Source organism: Kluyveromyces lactis (assembly GCF_000002515.2).
Source record: "Kluyveromyces lactis strain NRRL Y-1140 chromosome E complete sequence".
In the NCBI taxonomy this organism is placed as follows: domain Eukaryota; kingdom Fungi; phylum Ascomycota; class Saccharomycetes; order Saccharomycetales; family Saccharomycetaceae; genus Kluyveromyces; species Kluyveromyces lactis.
The window spans coordinates 993,197-1,018,889 of record NC_006041.1 but is presented as its reverse complement, the minus strand read 5'-3'; the positions used below and the strand labels follow the sequence as shown (position 1 = coordinate 1,018,889).

The 25,693-nt window shown below is 39.6% G+C and overlaps 12 protein-coding genes across 12 annotated transcripts; 7 read left to right on the top strand and 5 right to left on the bottom strand.

The window, feature by feature from the left end:
- Positions 1-56: 56 nt before the first annotated feature.
- On the bottom strand, positions 57-1,535 carry MAS2 (mitochondrial-processing protease subunit alpha; the record flags this gene model as incomplete). The annotated part of the gene is made up of 1 exon (XM_454472.1): positions 57-1,535. The coding sequence occupies one exon, from the start codon at positions 1,533-1,535 to the stop codon at positions 57-59; it is 1,479 nt and encodes a 492-aa protein (XP_454472.1).
- Positions 1,536-2,150: 615 nt separating this feature from the next.
- Positions 2,151-3,233, top strand: THR1 (homoserine kinase; the record flags this gene model as incomplete). Its single annotated transcript, XM_454471.1, has 1 exon — positions 2,151-3,233. One exon carries the CDS (start codon positions 2,151-2,153, stop codon positions 3,231-3,233), a length of 1,083 nt encoding a protein of 360 aa, XP_454471.1.
- Positions 3,234-3,526: 293 nt separating this feature from the next.
- On the top strand, positions 3,527-4,270 carry VMA16 (H(+)-transporting V0 sector ATPase subunit c''; the record flags this gene model as incomplete). Its single annotated transcript, XM_454470.1, has 1 exon — positions 3,527-4,270. The coding sequence occupies one exon, from the start codon at positions 3,527-3,529 to the stop codon at positions 4,268-4,270; it is 744 nt and encodes a 247-aa protein (XP_454470.1).
- A 282-nt stretch (positions 4,271-4,552) lies between these two features.
- On the bottom strand, positions 4,553-7,510 carry RPN1 (proteasome regulatory particle base subunit RPN1; the record flags this gene model as incomplete). The annotated part of the gene is made up of 1 exon (XM_454469.1): positions 4,553-7,510. The coding sequence occupies one exon, from the start codon at positions 7,508-7,510 to the stop codon at positions 4,553-4,555; it is 2,958 nt and encodes a 985-aa protein (XP_454469.1).
- A 430-nt stretch (positions 7,511-7,940) lies between these two features.
- DAP2 (dipeptidyl aminopeptidase) lies at positions 7,941-10,430 on the bottom strand (the record flags this gene model as incomplete). The annotated part of the gene is made up of 1 exon (XM_454468.1): positions 7,941-10,430. The coding sequence occupies one exon, from the start codon at positions 10,428-10,430 to the stop codon at positions 7,941-7,943; it is 2,490 nt and encodes an 829-aa protein (XP_454468.1).
- Positions 10,431-11,998: 1,568 nt separating this feature from the next.
- Positions 11,999-12,865, top strand: SNF6 (Snf6p; the record flags this gene model as incomplete). Its single annotated transcript, XM_454465.1, has 1 exon — positions 11,999-12,865. One exon carries the CDS (start codon positions 11,999-12,001, stop codon positions 12,863-12,865), a length of 867 nt encoding a protein of 288 aa, XP_454465.1.
- A 331-nt stretch (positions 12,866-13,196) lies between these two features.
- SEC8 (exocyst subunit SEC8) lies at positions 13,197-16,253 on the top strand (the record flags this gene model as incomplete). Its single annotated transcript, XM_454464.1, has 1 exon — positions 13,197-16,253. The coding sequence occupies one exon, from the start codon at positions 13,197-13,199 to the stop codon at positions 16,251-16,253; it is 3,057 nt and encodes a 1,018-aa protein (XP_454464.1).
- A 311-nt stretch (positions 16,254-16,564) lies between these two features.
- Positions 16,565-18,637, top strand: MMS4 (Mms4p; the record flags this gene model as incomplete). Its single annotated transcript, XM_454463.1, has 1 exon — positions 16,565-18,637. The coding sequence occupies one exon, from the start codon at positions 16,565-16,567 to the stop codon at positions 18,635-18,637; it is 2,073 nt and encodes a 690-aa protein (XP_454463.1).
- A 141-nt stretch (positions 18,638-18,778) lies between these two features.
- Positions 18,779-19,648, bottom strand: FES1 (Hsp70 nucleotide exchange factor FES1; the record flags this gene model as incomplete). Its single annotated transcript, XM_454462.1, has 1 exon — positions 18,779-19,648. One exon carries the CDS (start codon positions 19,646-19,648, stop codon positions 18,779-18,781), a length of 870 nt encoding a protein of 289 aa, XP_454462.1.
- Positions 19,649-19,991: 343 nt separating this feature from the next.
- Positions 19,992-22,154, bottom strand: EXO84 (exocyst subunit EXO84; the record flags this gene model as incomplete). Its single annotated transcript, XM_454461.1, has 1 exon — positions 19,992-22,154. One exon carries the CDS (start codon positions 22,152-22,154, stop codon positions 19,992-19,994), a length of 2,163 nt encoding a protein of 720 aa, XP_454461.1.
- A 427-nt stretch (positions 22,155-22,581) lies between these two features.
- SIF2 (Sif2p) lies at positions 22,582-24,120 on the top strand (the record flags this gene model as incomplete). Its single annotated transcript, XM_454460.1, has 1 exon — positions 22,582-24,120. One exon carries the CDS (start codon positions 22,582-22,584, stop codon positions 24,118-24,120), a length of 1,539 nt encoding a protein of 512 aa, XP_454460.1.
- A 271-nt stretch (positions 24,121-24,391) lies between these two features.
- Positions 24,392-25,474, top strand: KLLA0_E11309g (uncharacterized protein; the record flags this gene model as incomplete). The annotated part of the gene is made up of 1 exon (XM_002999356.1): positions 24,392-25,474. The coding sequence occupies one exon, from the start codon at positions 24,392-24,394 to the stop codon at positions 25,472-25,474; it is 1,083 nt and encodes a 360-aa protein (XP_002999402.1).
- Positions 25,475-25,693: the final 219 nt, after the last annotated feature.

Genomic DNA, 25,693 nt, shown 5'->3' with positions numbered 1-25,693 from the left:
ATTTACATATCTTTATTTGATGTTATAATAATAATTAATGAATGCTGAATTGAGAATTAAAACCAACCCTGTTTCTTCATCTTTGGTACGTCTAGTTTTGGGTAGTTACCTAGACCATAGAATCTTAATACTGTTTCAATATCACCAAAGGATTCTCTTTCACCTTGCATTACAACCGTCACCTTCCCGTTACCATTACCAGGATTATTGACTTTGCCTGTGAAAACCGTTTCAGCAACACGTTTAATGTCATCGACGGTAAGCTTTTCGATATTTTCCATCATTTCTTTCATTGGTATCTTACGACCATGCAATAACACTTGTCTTCCCAAATCTTCAAGTTCTACGATTTTAGATTCTAGATTCATCAACAAAGATGATTTTAGTTGGTTCTTTGATCTTGACACTTCTTCCTTCGTCAACTTCAGTTTGTCGTTGGCAAACACATTCGATAAAGTTTGTGCAATAATTTCGGCAGCGAATGGAGCAGCTTGTGGTATACACGAAATAGATACACCGAATAGACCTGAATCGCTGTAGGAATGGTTGAATGAAACACAATTTTCCACGTAATAGTATTGGTTCAAAACGTGCGTATACAGCCTAGAGTACATTCCCTTACCTGGACCCCCGGCACTGAACGATCCACCACCACCTAGAAGAGTTTGTAAAGTAGCCAACGCATAAATATCTGGATGATCTATAGGTAGCCCTTCGAAGGCTAATTGCATATGATATAACTCGGGTAATCCTCCGAAGACAGGACCCGGAGGAATGCAATACTCACCGCCTGTATACTTCGCTGGTTTCTTAGTAACGGGCGGGTATTTACTCTTCATATCACCAAAGTATTTCTCTGTCAATTGAACGGCGTCATCGTGAGGAACACTAACGAATGCTGCAACGATGTTCTCTGGGTTGTAGAACTTGTTTCTATAATCGGTCAAGTAATATTTGGAGATAGACGGGATCAATTCTTTTGGACACAATAAAGGGGATCCAAGAGTCTCACCAGAGTATGCCGTCTGATGCAATAGCTCAGGTAAGATCAAATCATGTTTCTGCCAAACACCATCGATCTCATATAACGCGGTAGTCTTCTGTTCTTCTAATTCTTCCTCTGTGATCCTCGGATACCTCACAGTCTCCGACATCAAATGGAACATCTTTTCCACATCAGGATTGAAAACTGACGATTGATACATCATCGTTTCCCTAGATGAAGAACATTGATAGTTGTCCCCCAAGAGTTCTAACGTCTCTGTCATGTCTCTTCCGGAAATATGATCAGTAGATTTGAATGCCAAACGGTCCATAATATGGGTACATCCTTTCAAATTCTTATCCTCAAACCGTGATCCTGCATTAACGTATAAACCCAGAGCTGAAAAGTGTCCAGGAACATTTGAAGTAGCAACTTTCACACCGTTATCCAAAGTAGTGACCTGTGAATTCTCAGCATTTTTACTAATTTGCGAGTACCATTTCCCTCTGGCTAATCTACCAACGGTGGAGTTTCTTCCGAGCCTGAACATGATATTGATATGTTATATCCTGGCACAAATCACTGGTACAATTATGGCTGGAAAATAGTGGTTGAACATGCTGTTAAAACCAGAACTATTGTCTATACTATCTATATAATTTAATAGTCAAAGAAAGCTTCAAGTTTGAAAGATTTTTGACGTAATTTGATCAGTTGAGAGATAAAAGACATGAGAAGAGACGTCATTAGAAACCAAAATGATCCATGGGGGACATAGAAATGGCACTGATTAGTAAAATATAGAACCAGTTAAAATAACTGAAAGAACTGATGGAACACTTACCTTAATCTATGGTAAATTACTATATCTATGACAGTGAGATAAACCTTATGAGCTGCATTACCCCGGGTAACCTCTGACTCAATGGCTTCGAAATTTTGAAAAAAAGTTTCAGTCGCATCGCGATCTGCATATCAGAGGTTTTTGAACACCACATGAGTAGAACAATCGTGTATTTAAAGACCGTTATACCTTGAGTAATAGATCTGTAGTTTTAGATTACGATAAAGATTTTCAAGAGCAATCTGGAAATCTACTTTTCAACGCTGCAAGTTGGTTATCAGTTAAATAAACTGGGTTGAAAGTTACAACAAAGAATACAAAATGGGTCGTTCCTTTAAAATTAGCGTACCAGCATCCAGTGCTAACATTGGTCCCGGATACGACGTTTTAGGTATCGGGTTGGCGTTGTTTTTAACTCTAGAAGTGAACATCGATTCGAAGAACGCTGCTTTGACCAACGATGACAGAAACAACTGTAAGTTATCGTACACACCAGAAAGTGACGGGTATTCGACAGTACCATTGGCATCTGATGAGAATTTAATTACAAGAACCGCCTTGTACGTGCTACGTTGCAGCGGGATCCGTACGTTCCCATCAGGCACTCAGATTTTAGTTAACAACCCTATCCCATTAGGACGTGGTCTAGGTTCATCAGGTGCGGCTGTTGTTGCCGGTGTAATGTTGGCTAACGAAGTGGGGCAATTGAACTTCCCAAAGCAAAGAATGTTAGATTACTGTTTGATGATCGAGCGTCACCCAGACAACATTACCGCTGCGATGATGGGTGGATTCGTAGGATCGTTCTTGCGTGATTTGACTCCTCAAGAAGTCGAGAGAAGAGAGATCCCATTGGCCGAGGTGTTGCCTGAACCAAGTGGTGGTGAGGATACCGGTTTGGTACCACCTTTACCACCAACCGATATCGGTCGTCATGTGAAATATAACTGGAACAATAAGATTAAATGTATTGCCATTATCCCGGACTTCGAGTTGTCCACTTCGGATTCCCGTGGTGTGTTACCTCAGGCTTACACCACTAAAGATTTGGTTTTCAATTTACAAAGACTGGCTGTCTTGACCACTGCATTGACGCTAGATCCTCCTAACCCAGACTTGATCTATCCTGCCATGCAGGACAGAGTACACCAGCCATACAGAAAGACTTTGATCCCAGGTTTGACCGATATCTTATCCAGTGTCACTCCAAAAACCCATCCCGGTTTGTTAGGTATTTGTCTATCCGGTGCTGGCCCAACTATTTTGGCTCTAGCCACTGAAAACTTCGAGAACATTGCCCTGGAAATTATCAACAGATTCTCAAAGAACAAAGTCACTTGCACATGGAGACTACTAGATCTGGCCACTGACGGTGCCCAAGTGATGCACTCTTCCTCAGCTTAGTTTTAATCACTAACATAAATGACAACAATGAAAGATAAATAGAGAAAAAAAGAATGAGAAGGCTCCATCATACTGGGACAAACCTTTCTATGTACATATAACGTCGTAATAGATACACTACACCAGATGTAAGGTCGTAAGAACGCTTCATCTACGTGCATCATGCCATACTCATATGATGTACTTATCAACACCCTAACACCACACTATAAACCGAACACATTTCTTATAGGGGACCGCTGGTTCCCAATATAAAAAAATTAAGTAAAGCTATATAGAATTGGAAGCGAACCATGAGACCTTTAGAAGCAGAGAGGTTCCTCGGCTGCAGGGGTTACAGCTTTATCAAGTGGGTTCAAGCATTGACGCATAGTACACTTGTAGAAATTTTTTTGTTTAAGATGTCTAAGACTGGATCATCTTCAAGAGCTGCATGGCAGTATACCAAGAGTGCAATCAATTACACGATAATAACAGTTATCTTGGTATACGTTCTTTACAAGCTATTTACCAATCATGGTGAGGATATAAATTTTGGTAAGTTCTTGATGAAGACTTCTCCTTATATGTGGGCGAATCTAGGGATCGCTTTGTGCATAGGTCTTTCGGTGGTGGGAGCTGCTTGGGGTATTTTCATCACTGGTTCTTCAATTATTGGTGCTGGTGTGCGTGCACCAAGAATCACTACCAAGAACTTGATTTCGATCATTTTCTGTGAAGTGGTGGCTATCTACGGGCTAATTATGGCCATTGTGTTTTCTTCCAAGGTAACCGTTGCCAATTCTGCGACGATGTTCGATAAGTCCAATCTATACACCGGGTACTCGATATTCTGGGCTGGGATTACCGTTGGTGTTTCGAATTTGATTTGTGGTGTGGCTGTGGGTATCACTGGTGCCACTGCAGCTATATCAGATGCTGCAGACTCGTCTCTTTTCGTTAAGATCTTGGTTATTGAAATTTTTGGTTCTGTACTTGGATTATTGGGATTGATTGTCGGATTATTGATGGCAGGTAAAGCGGTTGAATTCCAATAGAGAGGGCTATAATTCAGAATTTACACCAAGTAAGGATTTCACGGACGTGATAAATTCTTTGAATCCGCAGAACTTGAATGCTTGTTCCATCATAGAGGTTCGGCAGATGTCGTACAATAAACAAATAAAAGCAAGTTAAATATATAATGAATGTATATCATTAAAGAAAAGAAAACAAAGTCTAAGACGACCGAGTCATCACCTAAAAAACCAATGGTTTCCTACTTGTTTTGTAGAAATGATTTTTCGTGGTTCTTTTTATTTAGTTACGTATAGGTGTGTCTAGTTCACTTCTTCTGTGTATTTAGGATTCTTTTTTAGGATCACTACACCTTCGATCCGGCTGGTGTAACTGATATATTCATTTGTTTCTAATTCTGCTCTTTCACCGTGCCCTAGTAGAACTGGTGTAGAATGGGTAATCCAACCTGTGATAGTCTTTGGTTTACCTGCTTGACCAACAGTGTCAACAGCTTGACCGACACGAACACTGGCCTTGATTGGGTTCCCCTCTTCATCCAAAGTAACGATATATTTTGGTCTTGTTGCCGAATTTAGATAATAGAATAGGCTGTGGTTCTTCAGCATAAACTCAGGAGACATCATTCCGACTAATACGGTAAGCAAGGATGCCAATGATACCTTATTTAAAACCTGAGCATCGTTGAAGATGTCTAATGAAAGGGTTCCCTTACCGAGATGGACAAGCCCTTGGGAGAGTCTTGTCATGAATAAGGCATCGGATTCCTTAGAATAATAACTAGCCAATTGTCTCAACAATTGTGCTAATCTAGCATTGTTCGTACCTGCACCACAGAGACCCATGGAGAAGATTGAACTCATAGACACAGCTAGATCAGCGTCATGAGAGAACCTGGATAGTGTATCGAACACCTTCATTTGAGGATCAGAGACGCTAATCAAACCCATAGCTAAAGGCACCGAACGGCGGATTTCATCAGAACCGTAATGCATCAAATGGCCAAAGTGACGTAGCGACATTTCTTTACCAATTTCTTCACCCATAGCGATCATGGCTATACCTAAAACAGCAAACGCTAGTTCTGCAGCTTGTGAATTTTCATTCTCTTTGTCTTCACCAGCATCCTCAGCGTTTTCTTCTTTTTCTCCCTCTTGTTCGTCCTCTGCGTCTTCATCGCCCTTTTGCTCGGATGCCTTTGTTTCATCATTCGTAGCGTTGGAACCATCTGCATCATCCATTACTACATCAACCTCTTCTGGTTGTTCATCTTGTTCATTATACACGGTATCAGCTGCTCCCGGAATATCTTGTAATCCCAGTCCTAAACTGTCTTGAATCTCACTTGGAAGCACATCACCCATTTCTTCGTCCGCTTCTTCTTCCTTGTCGTCCTTAGAATCCTTCTTTGGTGTTAGACGGTGAAGTAAATCTTGGATCATCAATACATCACCAGTGCCAGTGTAAGCACATGCATTCACTAAGACTTCAATAGCAGACGTGATTGGATTTTCAATAGCAGAAATAGTATCCAAGACATCCTCCACTTGTTCACCTTGACCCATGTATAAGATACCCAAGGCTAGTGCGAAAAAGTTAGTGTAGTGTGTCTTTAATTCTTCGGAGGAACGTTCTAAAAAGTTGTCCATAATAGTTGTTGTGATATCACCGTTACAGGTTCCAACAAAGGCATGAGCTAATGACAAACAAGCCATGGAACATACTTCGATTGGAAGACTGGTATCAGCGGCAACGGGCAATAATGTGCCCAATAATTCATCATTGTTACTACCGGCAAATGCTATACCTAATCCCATAATGGCAGCCGAACTTAGCTTGACATTTGGATTTGTGACGTACTCTTGTAAGAGAAGAAGTGCGGGCTCAACTTCACCGTCATGAACACCACATGTAGAGATTCCTATACCCAAGAGAGCACCGGCTTTGACTTCTAAGTCTTCAGTTACTAGGTACTTGTCTAGTTCTTGCAAACCATCGAGGTTCCATTGATAAATAGACCCGATACTCGCTACCGCCGAGGTCATACCGTCACCTTTAGTCTTATAAACACAATTGCTGTCTTTGGAGTAGATGCTGTCCGAAGAATAACCCAAATTCAACCAACCATTCACCATAAATTCTGCCAAATTCTGTTGAGCTGAACTCATACTCGTCTTATTGAAAGACGCCTTTGAACTTTCTAAATGTGATTTGTAAATATCTTCCGGTGTCTTTGGCTGTAGAAGGTTCAATTCTTTAGCTAAATATCTGAAATGTTCCGACAATTGAACGTTGTCTATAATATCTTGCACACCTTCCTGTTGGAATGAAGATCTTTGACTTGAAAGGATGTATGCTAATTGTTTGTGAATGACAGGGTCTGCGGTTGCATCAAACACTGACCTTACCAAATTTTCATCCCCGATCCTTATAGCTAAGTTCAAGGCTTCTGTCAATTCGTTGTGCGATAAGTAAATAGCGAATGAAGTTTGTAAAAATGAAACATCATCTGGATGTGCTAAAAGTGGCACACACGCGACCATATACTGACACACACGAGTGAAACTCGTATCATCGACGAACTGTGGTAGTTTATCAATGGATTCAATTTCTAACAACAAATCTACTGCATCTGCTTCACCATTGTGTTTCAAAAAATATGGCACTATTTGAAGAGATAAACTAACCAAATCTTGTTGGTTGAAATCTGCGTCTGGTTCCGGGGTAGACTCATCTGCCTCCTTCTCCACCTGTTTATTATACACGTCTCCAATCTCTAATGCCAAATGACGCATGTATTCATGACCCCAACTCTCAATGTTCTTTTCATTGGATAAAAGTCTATATTTCAACGAATCGTATTTGCCATCATCGGAGTAAGTCATACTCAAAACTGACAACACATCTGCCAAAAGAGATTGTAACTTATCATCAGTCCAAGACTCATAAACTGAAACCAATTCTGGATACGAAGGACGCAAAAACTTTAATGGCTTAGGAACAGCAGTCATAGAACTGGTTGAATTCTTGATAGAATCTTTCAATTGATCCAAAGATCCCAAATACAATGAGGTATCATCTCCCTTCAATGTACTGACTAAGAACTCCAAATCATCCTTAAGCTTCAAATCTTCTTCAGAAAGCTCTTCTTCATTGTTGGCATCCTTTTTCTTATTGTTTTGTTCATCTGGTACAGTAATTGGCTTCTCTTCGGCGCCTGGAGCAGCGGCTTCCTTTACGATATCGTTATCTTTCGTCATCAGTCAATACTAGAATCCAACGGTATAATGAAATTCTAAAAATATTTTCAAATACAATTACCGGTACTCACCAATATCAGAACCAATCAATTTATCGTCTTCGATTTTCCTTAGCCTTTACAAGTAGGATTGTTTATCAAATGTCTCGTTATAGCTACTATATGCTTAAATATCAAACTGAACCTTAAAACCAAAGATTTTGCCACCCAATAGAGAAATCATTGTGAACGGATATGAAGTTACCCGCATATTTAATATTCAAGAATAGCATCAATTGAAGTGATGACAGCTACCAACATGGCGTCAGACTATGCTCAATAGTTTCCCATTGAATCGTCTGGAAACAGGCAGTGCTTCTCATATTATTTAAAATTATTCTTTTTGCTTTAGTACCGTTATTTAAGTTCACTTTAGTAGTGATGTTGTGTACTTACAGAAGGAAATCCCCATTATAGGCATGTCTAATCCAATTCAAGATCTTATTGAATACGATGACGTTTGCGTTGTGGTACTGAATACTGTGATCAGAATCTGGGAATACGTGGACGTCGTAATTTTCGATATTGTTCAAGTTTAGGAGATCCAAATACTTCAATGAATTTTGGAAATGAACGTTGTCGTCAGCAGTACCATGCATCAAGAGGAACCTTGGTACAGTCGCAAACGCGGTTGCATTGTGTACTTTACATTTATCGTACCCCTCTGGATTCTTTTGGGGTGTGTGCATGTATCTTTCGGTGTACACAGAGTCATATAGTAGCCAATCGGTGACGGGAGCAACAGAAACTCCGTATTTGAAATGTTTTCCTGCGTCCTTTTCTAACGTTTTCAAAGTTAAATAACCTCCATATGACCATCCGAACAACGAGATCTTTTCTTTGTTCACGTATGAATTTTGGCCGTACAATTTTGCCGCGAGGATTTGATCAGTGGATTCCACGTCACCTAAGTTACCACGAACGATAGACCGGAATTCTTTACCCTTAAATCCTGTACCTCGGCCATCAACTACGACAACAATAGCATCCAATTGACTTGCTATTACTTGATTGAATCCGATACCAAATGTTTGCGCTACTTGTTGTGAGTTTGGACCACCATAGGCGAAGAAGAATACGGGGTAATGGTTCTTTAAGGAAGGGTCGAAATCATTAGGTAATATTTCGTAAGAGTTCACGATAATATCAGAACCGTTTTGGTCTTTACCCAGAGTCAATTCACGGAAAATTCTAGCTGGGATGGCATATCGTTTCAAAGAATTATGTAGCTTTTCATTTTTTTCAAGGTAGTATAAAGTCTTGCCGATGATATTTCCTCGAATATTCTTATCTTTAGTGTCTGACTTTAAATCAATTATCTTTTGATAAGGGACATCTGGTCCTAAGTAGTTCAATAGCAAGAATCTTGCGCCTGCTGAGAAAGAAGCAGAATAGTACCCATTTAACCTTTCATCGGTAACAGCATAAACCTTCTGTGGCCTTTCTAAATTGACGTAATATAAATGTCTTTCCGTCGATGACTTTTTAGTAGCAATGAAATATACATTGTTGAACTCTTCATCGAAAGCAGCTGGTCCATCCACGACTTCCCATTCACCTGAGGTTAAGACAACACTTGGAATCTCTGTGGTTACGTTTGTTGTAAAGTATACGAGATGATTGTAGCCATCAACCGGTACCAAGTCAATGTAACCATTATATGATCTTGATCTTGACTTATCTTTAGGAACAAAAGTGGTCTTGTGAGTGATCTCCCACCACCCACCATCGCTTTCTTCTATTCGAGACACTTCACTACGCGATCCATCCGCGGCATCTACCATGATGACGGTCAAAATGTCTGAAGAACGATCTGAAACTTTTGCAATAATTTCATGGTTTCCGACCCATGTGACTTCAGTGATGAGCGAATCATCACTCGTAGAATCAATTTGAGAGACTTTGTCAGCTGACAGATCATAAATGTTAAGCTTATTGATAGGATTTGACGATCCACTCTTCGGGTATTTAATCTTCCGTAGCTCAGGATAAGCAGAATTTGTTTGATTCTCTTGGACAAAATATGGAATAGGAAATTCCTCGACACTAGTTTCATTTATCTTAAAGAAAGCCAAATAGTCCCCCGTTGGAGACCACCATAGCGCGGTGTCTCCTTCTAATACCTCTTCCTCATAAACCCAATCAGGCTTACCGTTGAAGACCAACTCGCTTCCGTCATTTGTGATTCTTTTCGATGTCTCATGTGAATCCGAAGAGTATAGATATATATCATTTCCTTTCACATACACGATATCCCTAGAATTGGGTGACCATTTAGCAATTGAGATCTCGGAATCAATCTTGTGGAAACTATCGTTTTCATAAACAAAATACGTACCAAATGTAGAATGTCTCCAACCTTTTTCTGTCTCTGATCTGATCAACACTTTGCTTAGCTCGGGGGACGCAACCACAGCATCAACTGTGTAGTTTTTACTGTCGTAAGTGAATGAGGTACCTTCAAATAATGTCTTGGAGTAACTTTCATCGAGTACTGAACGTACTGAGTATGTGTCATTTTCAAAGGTAACATACAACCCCTTATCATTTTTGTGTGAATCTGGAGTGCTAATCCATTGCAATGGTTTTACCTCAGGTTGAAACGTCCTGTTCCTGACGTTTGCAAAAGATACTTTTAACAAACCATCTTTCGTGTAATCTATTTGTTTGTTAGGCAATCTGGGACCACTACCGTTGTTCAATGTCCCAGATCCCTTTAAAGAAGAGATAATGCTTATGAAAAGATAAGCAGAGAACAGCACAGTACTTAACGATAAACATGCAGTGACCAGAAAACTTCTCCTACGATGTTCATGCGGTTTAGAAAGTTGTAACCGAAACTCAGCTGCATCTGTCTCTTCGTCTCGAGCAAAATCAGACATCCTCAATCCAGTTTATATGCCTTCCGTATGTTACGTTAAAGGGGAAAACCCTATCGTATAAATCTGTTACTTTGAAACAGTCCCTATATACCGGTCAACGAAACCTATACTTAATACAACAGCAATGAATAGGAGCTAACGTAAGGTACACAAACCTTTATTTCGGCAACAAGCACTCTATTGACTTCCAATTCTTTGCAATAATGACTTTGCAGCCTTAATTCGGCACATATCGAGATTACCCGCATGAATGACAGACACCATGAAGAGAGAAAGAGAGAGATGTCAGTTACATATCGTGTACTTGAAAGTCTATTTAGACAGCGATGGTACCTGTCACTAAGGTTGTGGCTTTACCACCAACGATATACTTAATTTTGCCGTCAGAAGAGTGCTCGACTTGAACAAAGATTCTTCCCTTTCTGTTGAGTCTTCCACCTTGAGAAATGGTAAATGAGAATGATTCAGCGTAGTCGTGATGGTCCTGCAAATACCTAGCCAACGCCACAGATCCACTGCCACATACAGGATCTTCAGATAAACCCTCGCTCGGCGCAAATGCTCTCATTTCGTACTTGCTGGCGTCTGAAGGATCCTGACCACCGAGAATGATGCCGGTGTGACCGAACTCTATACTTAGTGCAGCCAAGGCAGGTAAATCCAGATCCGCATCGTAACAGGTCTTATTATCCTTCGCCAAGACGACGACCCATTTGGGGCCTACATCGAGTAACTTGGGTCTTGCAATGAGTTCAAGACCAGGGAACGCCTTGGCCTTGTATGACTCAACTTGGTCATCTGAAAGTTCAATCAAGTCGGTACGAATCGCTTCAAAACTAACAAAATTATCACCATAAACTGTCAATGGCACTATACCAGCAGGACACTCTTGTTCAAACTCTTCTTAGTGCAATTGGTGAATTCAATGAACGCTTGGCATGATCCCACGGTAGGATGCCCGGCAAAAGGTAACTCTCCAGCTGGTGTGAAGATCCTTAACTTATAATCAGCACTACTGCCTGCAGAAGGTTTAAAAAGGAAAGTCGTTTCAGACAAGTTCGTCCATGTGGCAATTGCCTGTAATTGTTCATCACTCACACTTGTTTCTTCCTTATCAATCAAATTAATCACTGCGACAGGATTACCTTTAAAAGGTGTCCAACTGAAAACGTCCACTTGTTTGAACGGAACTATCAAACCAGGCATAACTGTTTGCTTAATATCTATATTTGTTTAGCCAAATACCACTAGAACAAGACTCGATGGACACAACTAAGCACTTGTTCCTTATCTATGAGTAAACTGCGTTATTGCAGCCATCTACCGTTTAATCTTTCGAGCAGTGTGTGAGAAGTAATGTGTTACCCGGATCTGGTGATAATCATTGATTTTCCAAACGTCAACAACCTTACGGAACAATTAAACACTGTTAATGCACGAGGAACAATCGACTAAAAAGAACCAGGAAGTACCTAGTTATATTTGCTGGACCACTGAACGAGATTAATTAAACTGGAATTTTTTGGTTTTCCCCTAGTTTAGTTTGAATATACTGGGTTTGTCGAAGAATGGGTGTTCCAGGTAGGAAACGGAAGAATAAGAAGGTTCTTAGACAGAGCCACCAGGACCATGCGCAAGGACATGCTGCAAATCAGCGGTTCTCTCAAGGGAGAAAAGGTTCTTCTGGTATGGCGAGAGTTCAAGCGACTAATGTTGGTTCCATTTTACACGATGAAAGTGACGTGATATCGTTCAGGCACAGTTTAACGAATGAGTTCATGCTTACCAGCAGGCTTATCGATATGCTAACAACTCAACCGATACCGCTCGATAAGATTGTACCGCCCGAAATAGTCTCTGCAGGGACTCTGGAATTGATGACAGAACATCTTCAGAAACAAAAAGCGATAGTAGAAGAACTTCGAGTAACGTCACAGGATAAGATTTCAGCTGTAAAGGTGCCGGATGACGCAACAGCGTTCTATAACAAATGGATCGATCAGCTAGCTGATCATATATACGATAAGGATGTCGTAGACCGTGCGGAGAAAGAGTATAGTGATAAATTCAAGATACAAGTGAAGCCCAGTAATATCGTGATACATAGAAACAAGTTTTCACATCTTGCGCCTAACAGGACACATGCTCCTCCAGATTACTGGGAAAGGCACAAGAAGATCTTGGCTGAACGGAAAGAGCAAGAACGTAGAGCTAAGGAACAGGAAGAAGAGCGGAAGAGACAAGAACAAATGGCTCTTTCTGTTGAACCGATTCCCGAAGACCTTGCCGTGCCAACGAAACAGGACGAAGTTGAACAGCAACAAATAGTGGTTGATCCTAATGATCCAAACCTATTGGATAACGTGTTCGGGGAAGAACCGTTTCAAAACGGATTTGATGACGGGTTCGGCGATTTGGATACCGCATTCTTCTAATTTAACTCTTCAGAAAAACACCCATATGTAACTATACAATAACAGCATGTTTTAAGGCAATGCAAAACCGCTGTAACTTAATTTATAAGGTTCCATCCCAAGCTTTCAAAGCCAAGTAGCTTGTCCAGGCTTGTGAATCATAATAGTACTTTTTCCCCTTTATGTATCAGTTACTTGATATTGAATTTTATAAAATTGAGTTAGTAAGTTTAAAGTCGATTACATGTAAACAATCTGAGCACATCAAAACAGTAAAAGTCCGCAAAATCAGTTGAGCTGGAGTAGGAACTATATATAATTAAGGGAGCATTTTCCACGTATCCAGAAGGCGATGGATCATTTACAACCTGTTACGAGGAATAGACAGCGTGCGCTGTCTATTCGAAGCACTACGGAAGCGGAAAAAGAGGCCATGGAGAATTCAGTCGCTAAGTTGCAAGCTGACATAGCATTGTTGGGAACGGAATGGAATAGGATTATTAATAAGGATACAAACCCTCTTGAGCTTGCATTGAGGTTTTTAGATGAAACTTCTGTTGGTTTGCACCACCGTTTCGATGAATTTATTGAATTGAAATCGAGATTTGCTAAGGATTTACAAGAGGTTGCAAACGACCATTACCAGGCATTCAACGATAGTATAGCATCCTTTTCGAAAACAGTGTATTGTATTACAGATGCACAAGATACTTTGGCTGATATTAAGAACGGTGTGAATAATTCTTTGCAGAAACTTTCAATTAATGACGAAACTTTGAATGATTTAAATGAAGATTTTATGAAACAATCTAGGATGATCAGCACTTTATCTGCAATGGAGGAAGTCATTAAGCTCAATCAAAAAGTGGAACAATCTTTGCTCAATTCTGATTTCACTCAGGCGCAAGAGGCTCTTAATCTCGGTTTCACCTTAGCTAAAGAGCATGATCTATGGCAGTTAGATGTTTTAAAACCTGTGAAGGAACAATTTATCAGCCATGAACATTCGTTATTCGAACTATTGTTGGAAGGTATCACTGAGATTGTTTACTCAAAACAAGCTTCTCATAAAACTGATGATCAAAACATGTTCGCCAAAACAAATAATGAAGATACGTTTGGCAGTTTAGAAAACTATTTACATCATGTTATTCACGAGGATATCAGCGAAGAGTCATACCGAAAGAATCAACTTCTTCTAGACTTTCTAAAGAAATTGGGACAGGTATACTCCGAAGATGATGAATTCGCTGTCACTGAGGAGACTGATTACGACAAAATGTACACATATATGAAAACGTTAAATGCAATGAACAAATTGTCACTGGCAATTGATCTGTTACAAAAAAGAAGTAAGAATGAAATTAAAAACATAATCACTAAATCTGTCGAAGATATGCGTCTCAAACACCCATCACTTTTGAAAATGACGGTATCGTTACAAAACAGCTCTACTCTTGGACTCTCTGGCCAAGACATACTATGTGTTCTAATACGTAGATTGTTTTGGGAGATTTTTATCAAATTCTTGACTGCAATCCAAGGGCATCGTGTATTGTATGAGACAACAAAAGCTCTCCAGCCACCTGCCACATCAAACGTATCATATCCATTCGTTGAAATATGGGAAACCTGCCTACGGACAATCAAAGATCTTATAGCAATGTACACAAAAGATATTTCCATAACGAAAGACAGAAGACATAAACACAGAACTTCCAGTAATCTATTGCAAGCAAAAACTTCAACTGAAACCCAACTATTCTCTTTACAAAATAACATCAGTAAGGATAACAGTAGCCAACTGGGCCATGCAAACGAATTGAAAGCTATGCTTACTGACATGTTCCCTGGCTTCGCACTTTCTACCAATGTTGATTTGGAAAATATATACCTAGCAGAGGAACGTTTCGAGGATGAGGATACCCTTGTTCCACCAACAGTTTTCAACATGAGAATGATATTAGAATCCCTCTTGGTATTTGTTCAAGGATCAAAAGACTTATTACCACCTTCTTTAGAAGACACCACAACATCATCAACGGCTTTCTTTTTGAATGTTATGGAAGTCGAGTTTTTGCCTCAACTTAACCAGACAATGAACTTTTTATATGAATCTCAAGTTGAATCTAATAGTCCTTTTGCAGTCGAAACATTGTTCAACGGTACACCTATATTCAAAAGTGCAATCGATTTTAAAATGTTATACTTTAAACTTTTACAAACCACGAATGCAGGAAACTTTTATAGAAGAAACGTCGCTCACATGTTGGTTTCCATTGCTGATAAGTTTTACAGTTATTATTACAGTATTTACCAGTCGATTTGTGGAACACAAAACACGGTTGTCAGTAAAAAACTCGTTTCGTCATGGTTAACTGATAAAGCATCCGGAGACATTACTAGCAAAATATTCGCCAATGATGACGAATTTATAGATGCCGAAACTCTGCGGTTACTAAACCAGTGTCCTAGGGTATTTCAGGAAAGGCGCTCTTTGGAAAAAACGGATCACTTTAGTGACTCTACAATAGATACCTTAGTGTATTTTGCCACTACTCTTGAATGGATCTCATCGTGGTTACCTGGTATTAAAAAAGAAGTTAAAGATACTGACAATGTATCAGAATCATCGGACAAGCGGAAGCAAGCTAATAATGCAGAATTACGTAGTATGTGGTCGTTTTTCGAAGTCTCAGAAGCGGATCTTACTGATAAAGGTGGTACAACGAGATTTTTATTGGCAGCTGATAACCTAGAGGAATTTGAAGCTGTCACACAAAAATTCACCAATTTGCATTATTTACTACTACAAAGTGTCAGATACGATGTACGTGTTCGCTGCTTGTATTACATCAACTGCATGTTGCACTCATCAAGGTGGAACCCTGAAGTTACATCCATCGAATTGGACGAGAATATCAGTTCATTAGTTTCAGACCTTTCTTTCTTGGAAAACAAGCTAAGAACATCATTTGCTGAGGATCATAGTTTACTCGTTTTTATTGGGATTTCAAACTTCATGAATCACGCATTGATCTCAGGATCAAAGTCGATTTCGGTATTAAACGTGCACGGTGCAAAAAAATTACTAAGGAACGTGAATGCTTTACAACAAGCGTGCAAAAGTGCAACAGATGGGAATGATACCGAAGATTTGTCAAAATCCATCACATTTTTCAGTATCTGCTCTATGGATGAGGACTCAGTTCTTGAATCTTTCCAAAAACATGAACTGAACGGACTCAGTCCAGATGATCTCAAAAGTGCATTCAGATTGGTGTTCAGCGAGGAGTTACAGAGACAGATGAAAAGAAAAAGCAGTACTAACCAACGTGCGATATCAATGTCAGCAAGTAAACGTTTAGAAGATGCTATTAAGAAAATAGATCAAATGGCTTCATCATAACGATATAATATGTATAAACTAATAGATCATAAATACTTCATGTGATACAAAAACAAGTAACTATTCAAATGGTTAGTAGTCGCACATTCCCTCGAACTACATTTAAATGCTACATAAAAACTGAGGCTATATCTGGTTATATCTCGTTGTATCATACTATCAGATTAGACTCATCACTTACGCGAAACCTTCTTTGAAAACCAGTTAAAATCCATTAAAAAGGTAAACAGAGCTCTCGAAGCCAAACAATAACTGAATCATTAACATAGGATAGAAATAGACAACTGCCCCTTGGTTATACTGATAGTCAAATGGATGAAGTGAATATCATTGATATCAATGATACTACAGAGCAGTCTTTAGTGGGTAATGAAGGAACTGCGAACGGTGTTGTGGTACTAATTTCATCAGAAGGGGAAAGAGAAGGACCGCCAGCTTCGGATCCAATCCATTACTCTTTGGCTAGGTCACTCAGCGATTCGGTGGGACAACGTAATGTAGAGGATGATGACGTGGTGCTGCTTGAGAATAGTGTGAGTGTCAGCTTTTCCTTAGAAGTGGAGGGCAGATTCCAAAATGATACCGCGATAGAATCGGACAATGAGCCGGCTTCTCAGCCTCAGACTCAAACTTTTAAAAGATCCCAATCTCGTCTTTTAGATGAAATTGAGAATAGTGGCTTATCAATATCAGCATTAAGTGATGACGAGGAAGCTTCTCCACTTGTTTCAAATCAGCGGTCAGTAATACACAAGAATATTGAAAGCGAAGTGAAATCTGGCAAGTATATCATACCGTTACCTCAGTCTTCTCCATTGGAGAAGATGTCCCAGGTATTCAACTACCAACTAGCGTCATCTCCAACACCTAATAAGTCACCTTCGTCTAGATCAACCTTACCAGTCAAGTCACCCTTACAGTTATCAACGACAGTTGCCAATAAAAGATCATATCGCGAAGTACAACCTCCGAAGTTTGATCCATACCTTACGAGAAAGCTCAAAAAACCACAGAACAAAGCCACGGCGGATGTTTCAAGTGTTGCGTTGGATCTTACTAAGTATATGGAGGATTGCCATGATTTGTATGGAACTCTAGTCTCTGATACACACATTAGACAACAAAGATCATTGGATACCAAAACTAACAGCTATCATAGCGAATCTAATTATGAACACGATTCTATTGTAATTGAATCAGATGAAGACGATGATATAACTAATACACGACAAGAAAAGCCTTTATTTGTACAACACTCTTCTCAATCTACACCTGTCAGTTCAAATAAGTTGGCCCTGCGACAACCTAGACACGTTGAAGATGAGAAAATTGATAAGGTCAAACCAATGGTAAACGCAAGACCTTTTACAGATCAAGAGTACTCCGAGATGGTCAAGAAGTGCTTAGGTACATCAGAAATGAGAAAGCTCTACAATGAATGCAACAAAGTTTCTAGAACGGAGGAGACTATTTACAATGAAATGATATTAACCGTTAATAATAAAGTTATGGAACTCATACATTCTAAACATATATCGTTTGAAGAAGAACTCAAACCTTTGACAATTATACAAAATTATGAGGAGTTTCCTATCATCAGATTCAAGCGTAAGTGTAGATCTATTTATGATCAGACTCACGGCGTATTCTATCCCTGCGATGAGGTGATTGCAAATGAGTCGATATGTGTGTTGGTGTATGAGGCATTACCATTCTTTCACAGATACAGGACTGATAAGAGAGGTCTATGGGATGAAATTCGACAGTTCTCAAAAAATGGTATGAAGGTCATCGTAGTAATGTATGGACTAAATGCTTTAAGAAAGAAGTTATGCAATATGGAGAATAGACAACATGAGGATCGGGTATTAGAACAACTGTCAGGAAGCGCATCAAGTCAAAGCCAATCAAAGACGAGACGAAGATCTACACAAGAAACAAAGATGAGAGAACTAAACATAAAGTCCAAAAATTTAGACAGAATCATAAACGAGGTTACAATATATGCAAACGTTGATGTGTTCCCTATAGAAAACTTGAATGAATTTTCTCATTGGATGAAAAATCTTGTGTGGGTAGTGGGTAAGATGCGTTACGACGTTTCAGTAAAGTATAAAGAGTGGTCTCATTTAAATGTGAAGAGTGGAAAATCTCCAACTGACGTGTTGTACAGTTTCCTTCAACAAGTTGCCCATGTGAACGAACCAAAGGCAAAGAGAGTTGTTACGCATTACAAGTCTTTCCAGTCTATGATGAATGATATGAAGGCGGGATATGTCGCCCAAAGTCATGACAATAAGCCTCTAATGCCTAAATCTCTTGAGAGGGCTTTGCATACTCTATACACATCTGATGACCCAAATGAGTTGATATTCACGGATTGAATCGTTTATTCATTTGAAGGCATCAATATTTCGCTCTCTTGTGGCCTAGGTGGTAGTTGAAAGTGCTATAAATAAAATAATGGTAAGCCTTAGTTAGTTAATGTAAAACAGAAAGAAATTATCTTTTAGGGTGCTATTAGATCACTTAGATACATACTGAACAGTTTTGTAATCATCTTCATTCAATTGAGCTTCTACGGGTTCAATGTTCTTCACCCCAACCTTAAGCTTCTCAAGTTCTGTAGCAGAGAACTCAAAACCGACATTGATAAGTTGTGAGAAGAAGTTGAGTACTCTGTCGATCAAATATAAGTTACACTCAGGATGCAAGAACTCTAGAGTCGTCTCAATGATATTGTAAGCTCGCAGTAGAGCAAAGAAATCTGCGTTCATATCAGCAACAGTCAAGACAGTCGATAAAAGTGCCATCGCTCTTAACTTTAATTTTTCGCTTGCATTAGCATCCTTCAAGACTGGCGCAATGATCTGAAGACCATTCAACTGGTTGAACTGATCATATATCAACTTATTGTGTCTGATCAAGTTAGATAAGGTATAGAAGGCCTTAGTTCTCACTTGCGCGTCTTCTGCACGGCCTGATGCTAGTTTTATCACTTTTGCTAGTGCTCCATCGTACTTGGCAAAGTTATTTTGCGACTGATCATTATTCTGAACAGCAGTACCAGTGACAGACAATGCAAAGGCCCGCAATTCAGGTTCAGGGTCATCCAAAACAGTAATCAATGGTTCCCACAATTTCATGTTCTCAATGTTGTTCGCGTTGTCCAAATTCTCAATCAACATTTCGAAGTTGTCAAATGCAACTAATTTGTTCTCTAAAGTAGCTTCTGGATTGGATATCACGGCCATTGCATGTTTCATCAAAGTAGGCTCGTCTGGACCACCACCAAATAGCTGTTCCAATAGTTTAGGGTCTGGCTGACCAGCCCTAGCCTTAGCTTCGTCGTCTCCTTGTGCGTTAGCAATTGACCAATGTAAAAGCTTTTCCATAATACAACTCCTATATCACTGATTTGCGAGTTTTCTTATCAGCTATCCGAAGCAATTATTGACAGCTTTACTATAGTTATCACTACCTTGAATTACAGAATCCAGCTCTTTAGTGGAGAATTGGTGTCGCGATGAGGTATGTAACTCCTGGTTAAATCTTGGTATTTAAAGCTCCAATGTTACTGTGAAAATAATTATCAACTAGAACATTCCGGTACAATCACGAGTAACGGACAGAAAGAAACAAAGCTAAAGATGATAAAACTATGTTGTACTTCATCTGATAGATATGCCGAATCAATGTATGCCGATTGATTAACTAAATATACACATAGATATTACGTTATAGAATCCTGTTATTGTTTCTCCTAATGAAGTCATCGAGTTTGTAAACGTAGTCCATCCCGACAGGTTTGAGTTCATCTATCTGCTTTCTAGTTATCTTGATTGCTTGTACGGACAATGTAGATGAATTCGATAGTTCTCTTTCCATGAGCTGGAAGTGCTTATCCACTTCTTCGCTGCACCAGCATACAAGTAGTGATGTATAATCACGTTTCAAATTTTTTGATACTTCCAAGTACTGCTGAGTCACTTTCTTCAAGGTTTGGAACCGGATGATCGCTACTTGGGTAATGAAACTAGTTACATTATCAATGATACCGATTTGTAGGGTTAAATCGTTGATGAAGTTTGATCTGTTCTGGAGGAACACTTCTAGAGCGTCCACTGGCTCGTTAAGAGCTACCAAGTTTAGCATATAACTTTTCAATTTGGTCATGTCGCTAGTTTCGCAGGCTAATAGATTTGTCAATTTGGTGTATAGGATGGTTTTCCTCTGTGAACATTTCAATGAGAGGAGTTCCACCATAACAGATTCATCGAAGGTAGCGCTGCTGTATAATGACTTTAGTGATGATTGGATGTGATTGAGTTTTGTGATGGCGAGATCAAAATTTTGTCTACCGATCTCGAGATCAAGATCTTCAAGTGCATCGTCGAGGCGTTTAAGTCTTTTTGTTACTTCTGTAGTCTCTTCAGAGCCCATTCTTACATGTATAGACCTTGTGATATTTGTCAACAATGCATCATTTTGTGCGTCTGATCTGTGTCTGCTTGGGGTACCTGTACCACCATATGATCTTTGTCTGCCGTGAACTTTGACAGGAGAGGTAGTGGCATCTCTGTTTGGAGTTCTTTCTTGTTGGAGCAGCGTATAGGAGTTGCGAATCTTTCTTGTTGTATCCTCTTCTGCCTGCGAAATCTCGCGTAACGCATCCTTAGCCTGTCTGATGATATCTATCACTTTCGAAAACACTTGAGGGTCTCTATGTCTATAAAGAGTATGCTGCTTGTTAGAGAAATTGAAGGAAAGCTCATGTTCGGATTGCACTTCCACTGTTACATCTCTCAAAGGAGAAAATCTACTGACAGTTAGTTCTGTCTGCTTCGATGGTTTTGGAGCCGCAATCAACACAACGTCATTCAAAATGAATAAACGTACTTTTTGTAATGGTTTAAGCGTAGCTGGGTTGATTTCAATCCAGTTGTCGCTTTCCAACAGGATATGCCGTCCCGGTGTACTGGTTATATATTTGTGAGCACCGTCGACGTTCTTGAACAATGTCATTAATTCCTCATTCCACATCCTTTCCAGGATGTAAACTGATGTTCTATCCTTTCTTGTTGCGGACGGAGTTGGTTTCAGTGGTGGAAGTAAAGAATGATTTGAGAGACTAGCCGAACTTGATGTCCTGTTCAAATCTGCAGTCTCATTGGCAGCCTGTTCAGCTTGCAACTTCTTCTCTGCGATGGTCACGAACTGGTTCATTATATCCTTCATTTCTTGTACTTTTGTCCTTAGAACTTTCAATTCCGTTGTTGCTGTTTCCAACCCTTTATTAACGATTAATATCTCTTTGAAAGACTTATCTATGTTAAACTTGATCTCATCTTGAATTTCTAAGGATAAATCATTTAGATTAGAAGTGAATTGATCGATATCAACAGCAGTAGCATCACCTAGCTTCTCTGTAATGAACTTTTTGGCTTTAAAATCTGGATTCGAAAGTATTTGCCTCAAAGATTTGCTTGAATATAGCTCCTGATCTGGACGACGGGTGTTGGTGTTCAGGCTTGCAAGTGATGTATTACGGTCAGGAAGCTGATCTTCTGTTATCAGGCTAGTTTGCGTTGCATTACCGACGTTGGAGGCAAACGAATAGTCAGCTGCAGAAGAAGGTAAAGCAGGCATATTATCGAAATCCATTTTAACAGCACCAAAATTGTTAGACTGGTGAACTGATAAACGACGCTTCATCATAGTCCCTGCTTTACTTCTCTCCTTAGCACTCACCTTAGGTAATTCTGGATCAGAAACCTTCATATCTTGATACCTACTCGATTTGAACGTAGATGAAGAATCACCGGCACTGCTTTCCTTCCTTGATAAGGAACCACGGCCCCAACTAGAAACACCATGCTTCTTCAAAGAGAAGTCGACCATGATTTAATTGATCCCGTTGTTATCTGCCCCTTAACACGGTGATACTTGTACTAAAATAAACAGAAATCGGCTTGCTGGCGAATTGATATCTGCAGTATTTGAGCAATAATTCGTCTGCTAAAGAAGTCAAACAATTAAATAACAATTCTTTAACCTGGTTCACACAATAGTAGCTGTCAATGCGCCCTATATTACGAGCTTATTCCCTTGTTTGTCATGTTAACAGACTTGTTGATGCTTTCATTGAAGCGATATTAAACGATTTTTCAATAACTAAATATCGAAATTGAAGTAATCAAACAAACAAACAATTGAAAGACAACAAAACAGGAAAACGCAACGCTATCAGTCCGGCGGTTTGTGGTTGTATCAGTAGGAGAAAGGTAGCTGGAGACTTGCTACGATATTCTAGATTTGTTTTATTGCAATGTCGATAGCTAGTGAAGAGCTCAATTACCTTATTTGGAGGTATTTACAAGAAGCCGGACATGAAGTTTCAGCACTTGCATTGCAAGAAGAAACTCGAGTTCTTGAGTTTGAAGAACGGTTCAAAGAGCATATACCTCTGGGATGTTTGGTACAACTTGTTCAGAAGGGTATACTATACACTGAAAGTGAGTTTCTAGTGCCACCGAACGGCGAGATGGTTCCTGTAGATCAGGAATTGTACAAACGAAACTTTACATTAGTTCAAGCTTTGGAAGTCGACAAGCAAAAGTTCCCCGAGATTGCAGCACGGGGTAGATTTGCACTTGAGAATGACGTTGAAGCTGAGATGCTCGAGAAGAAGGAACAAGAACAGGCTGCAGCCATGGCAGCGGACAGCCCTTCGGGAACACAATCAGCATCATCAAGATTTATCAAAACACTCTCGGACCATTTAACTTTATCACAGAGTTTCACTTCGCAATGGAACCCAAAATACGGTATTTTACTAGTATGGGGAGGTGCTCAATCTCAGGCACGGATAGGGTCCATTGATATAGTTACAGATAAAGAGTCCTGGTCAATTAAGGATCCAATAGATCTTGTATACCCTAAACGTTCCGAGGAAGAACCAATAATATCTGTTTCGTGGTCTCCTGACGGTGAGTTAGTGTTAACAGGTACCACATCTGGGGAATTGAGGCTATGGAATAAACAGGGAAAACTAAAAAACATCTTGGATAGTCATAGGTCCCCGATTGTTGCTATGAAGTGGAACCAAGATTGCACCCATTTGTTAACAACGGATGTATCCAACGTGGTAATTCTATGGAGTACCCTAACGGGCACCCAATTACAACATTTCTCATTTAAAGAAGGCGACATTGAAAATGAAGACTCGTTAGGTATTGATTTGGAATGGGTCGAAACAGATAAATTTGTCATTCCAGGCCCAGGTGGAAGTTTACTCGTGTATACTATCGGAAATAACAAACCATTAGGAAGACTACTGGGACACACATCAACAATCACAACTTTAGAATTCAACAAATCCAACAAATCGTTGCTCAGTGCTTCAGACGACAATACGATCAAAGTATGGAGGGGTGGGAACTCTAGTGCTGCAAACGATTTCACAGATCACACGAAGACCATTTCATCAGCACATTGGATCAACGATGATTTAATAATAAGTACGGCGTACGATGGCACAGTGAAGGTATGGTCGATATCTAAGAATTCCATAGTGGCAGAGGCATCTCTTGATTCAGAACCGATATTCGAAGCTAGTCTTTCACCTGATAGAAACTGGCTGACTGTGGGGACTTTACAAGGATCTGCCATAGTGTTTGACGTGAAGACGTTCCTTGAATCGTACGACCAGAATTCTGTACAGCAACAATCGGTACCCATCTCTACGTATGGAGAATATCAAATAGATCAAGACGGACTTCAAGTAACCAACATAGCCTGGAACAACGAGAGCACTGCTTTTGCTGTTTCATACATCAACGGGAATACTAGACTCTTATCGTTATGAAAAAGGAAACAAATGTATATATACAATAAATATCAATGCCTTCCTATGTATCAATACACGACATACTCAATATTACTTTGATTCATAGGATCTTCATCTTATGCTCTATATATTGATCATGATAACAACAATCTGTCAACATGAAAAACCGTTCACATTCGCGATTCTTTATTTTAAGTAACATGTAGATCAAGTAATGGAAAAGGGCAAGTTACGAAGGATTGCAAGGCTTGCGGACATTGAAGTAGAGCAAATTGTAAACCCACTAACCATGGAAGATAAATATATTGGTTTGTTTTTGGCAATTACGTCTTCTTTAGCTATTGGTACATCATTCATCTTTACTAAATTGGGATTAAATGCTGCCAGTGAAGAGAACAATTTCCAAGGTGCAGGCTTCAACTACTTGAGAAACCCTATATGGTGGGGCGGGATGTCCTTGATGGTTGTCGGTGAAGTAGCGAACTTTGCTGCTTATACTTTTGCTCCAGCTATTATGGTGACACCATTAGGTGCATTATCCGTCATTATCGGTGCGATTCTAGCTGCTGTGTTTTTGAAGGAAGAGTTAGGTACACTTGGTAAGCTAGGATGTACCATCTGTTTACTTGGTTCAATTATTATCATCCTGCATGCGCCTTCTGATAAGGAGATCTCTACAGTTGATGAGATTCTAGGGTATGCCATGCAACCGGCATTCGTATTTTACATTATCGTGGTAAGTACGTTCTCATTGTTCATGATCTACAAAGTCGTTCCACATTATGGTACGAAGAACCCTATGGTGTATATCTCCATCTGCTCTTTAGTGGGGTCCATCTCAGTGATGGCTATCAAAGCTTTTGGTATTGCCTTAAAGTTAACTTTAAGTGGCAGCAACCAGTTTACACACCCTTCTACCTACCTTTTCCTCATCGTCGTTGCTGTATGCATCATGACACAGATGAACTATTTCAACAAGGCATTGGATCAATTCGATACATCTATTGTCAACCCATTATACTACGTTACGTTCACTACAGCTACTCTAACAGCCTCGTTCATCTTATTTAAGAATTTCGAAGACAGTGATCCAAAAGATTCTTTATCCTTGGTGTGCGGGTTCGTCATCATCTTCCTTGGTGTTTACCTTTTGAACCTATCTCGTAAGAAGAACCATGCCAAAATGTTTGGTGATCAACCGGACGTTGAAAACATCCCATTGGATAACAACGTCGGTGCGTTCTCGGCAAGAAAATCTTTCCAACACACAAGAAGTGCACACCAAAGAACTGGATCCATTGTAAATTATCAGGATGAAGAAATGGTTCATCTTTCTTCAGCCACCAACAAAGAAGATGACTTCGAAATTTGAGGGTACTATAAAAGCTCATGCATTCAAAAACCACACATACACATGGATAGAAAAATTGCCAAACATGACTAGATCGAGGCTAAGCACTTATTAAAGGTACTTACGTCAAAGAAGATATATTCAAATATATATAAATATATGCATATATATAGTGTAACAGAGTGGTTGCAATTTTTTGTTTAGCATTAAATAACATCCACCAGCGCACCTTGAAGTTAT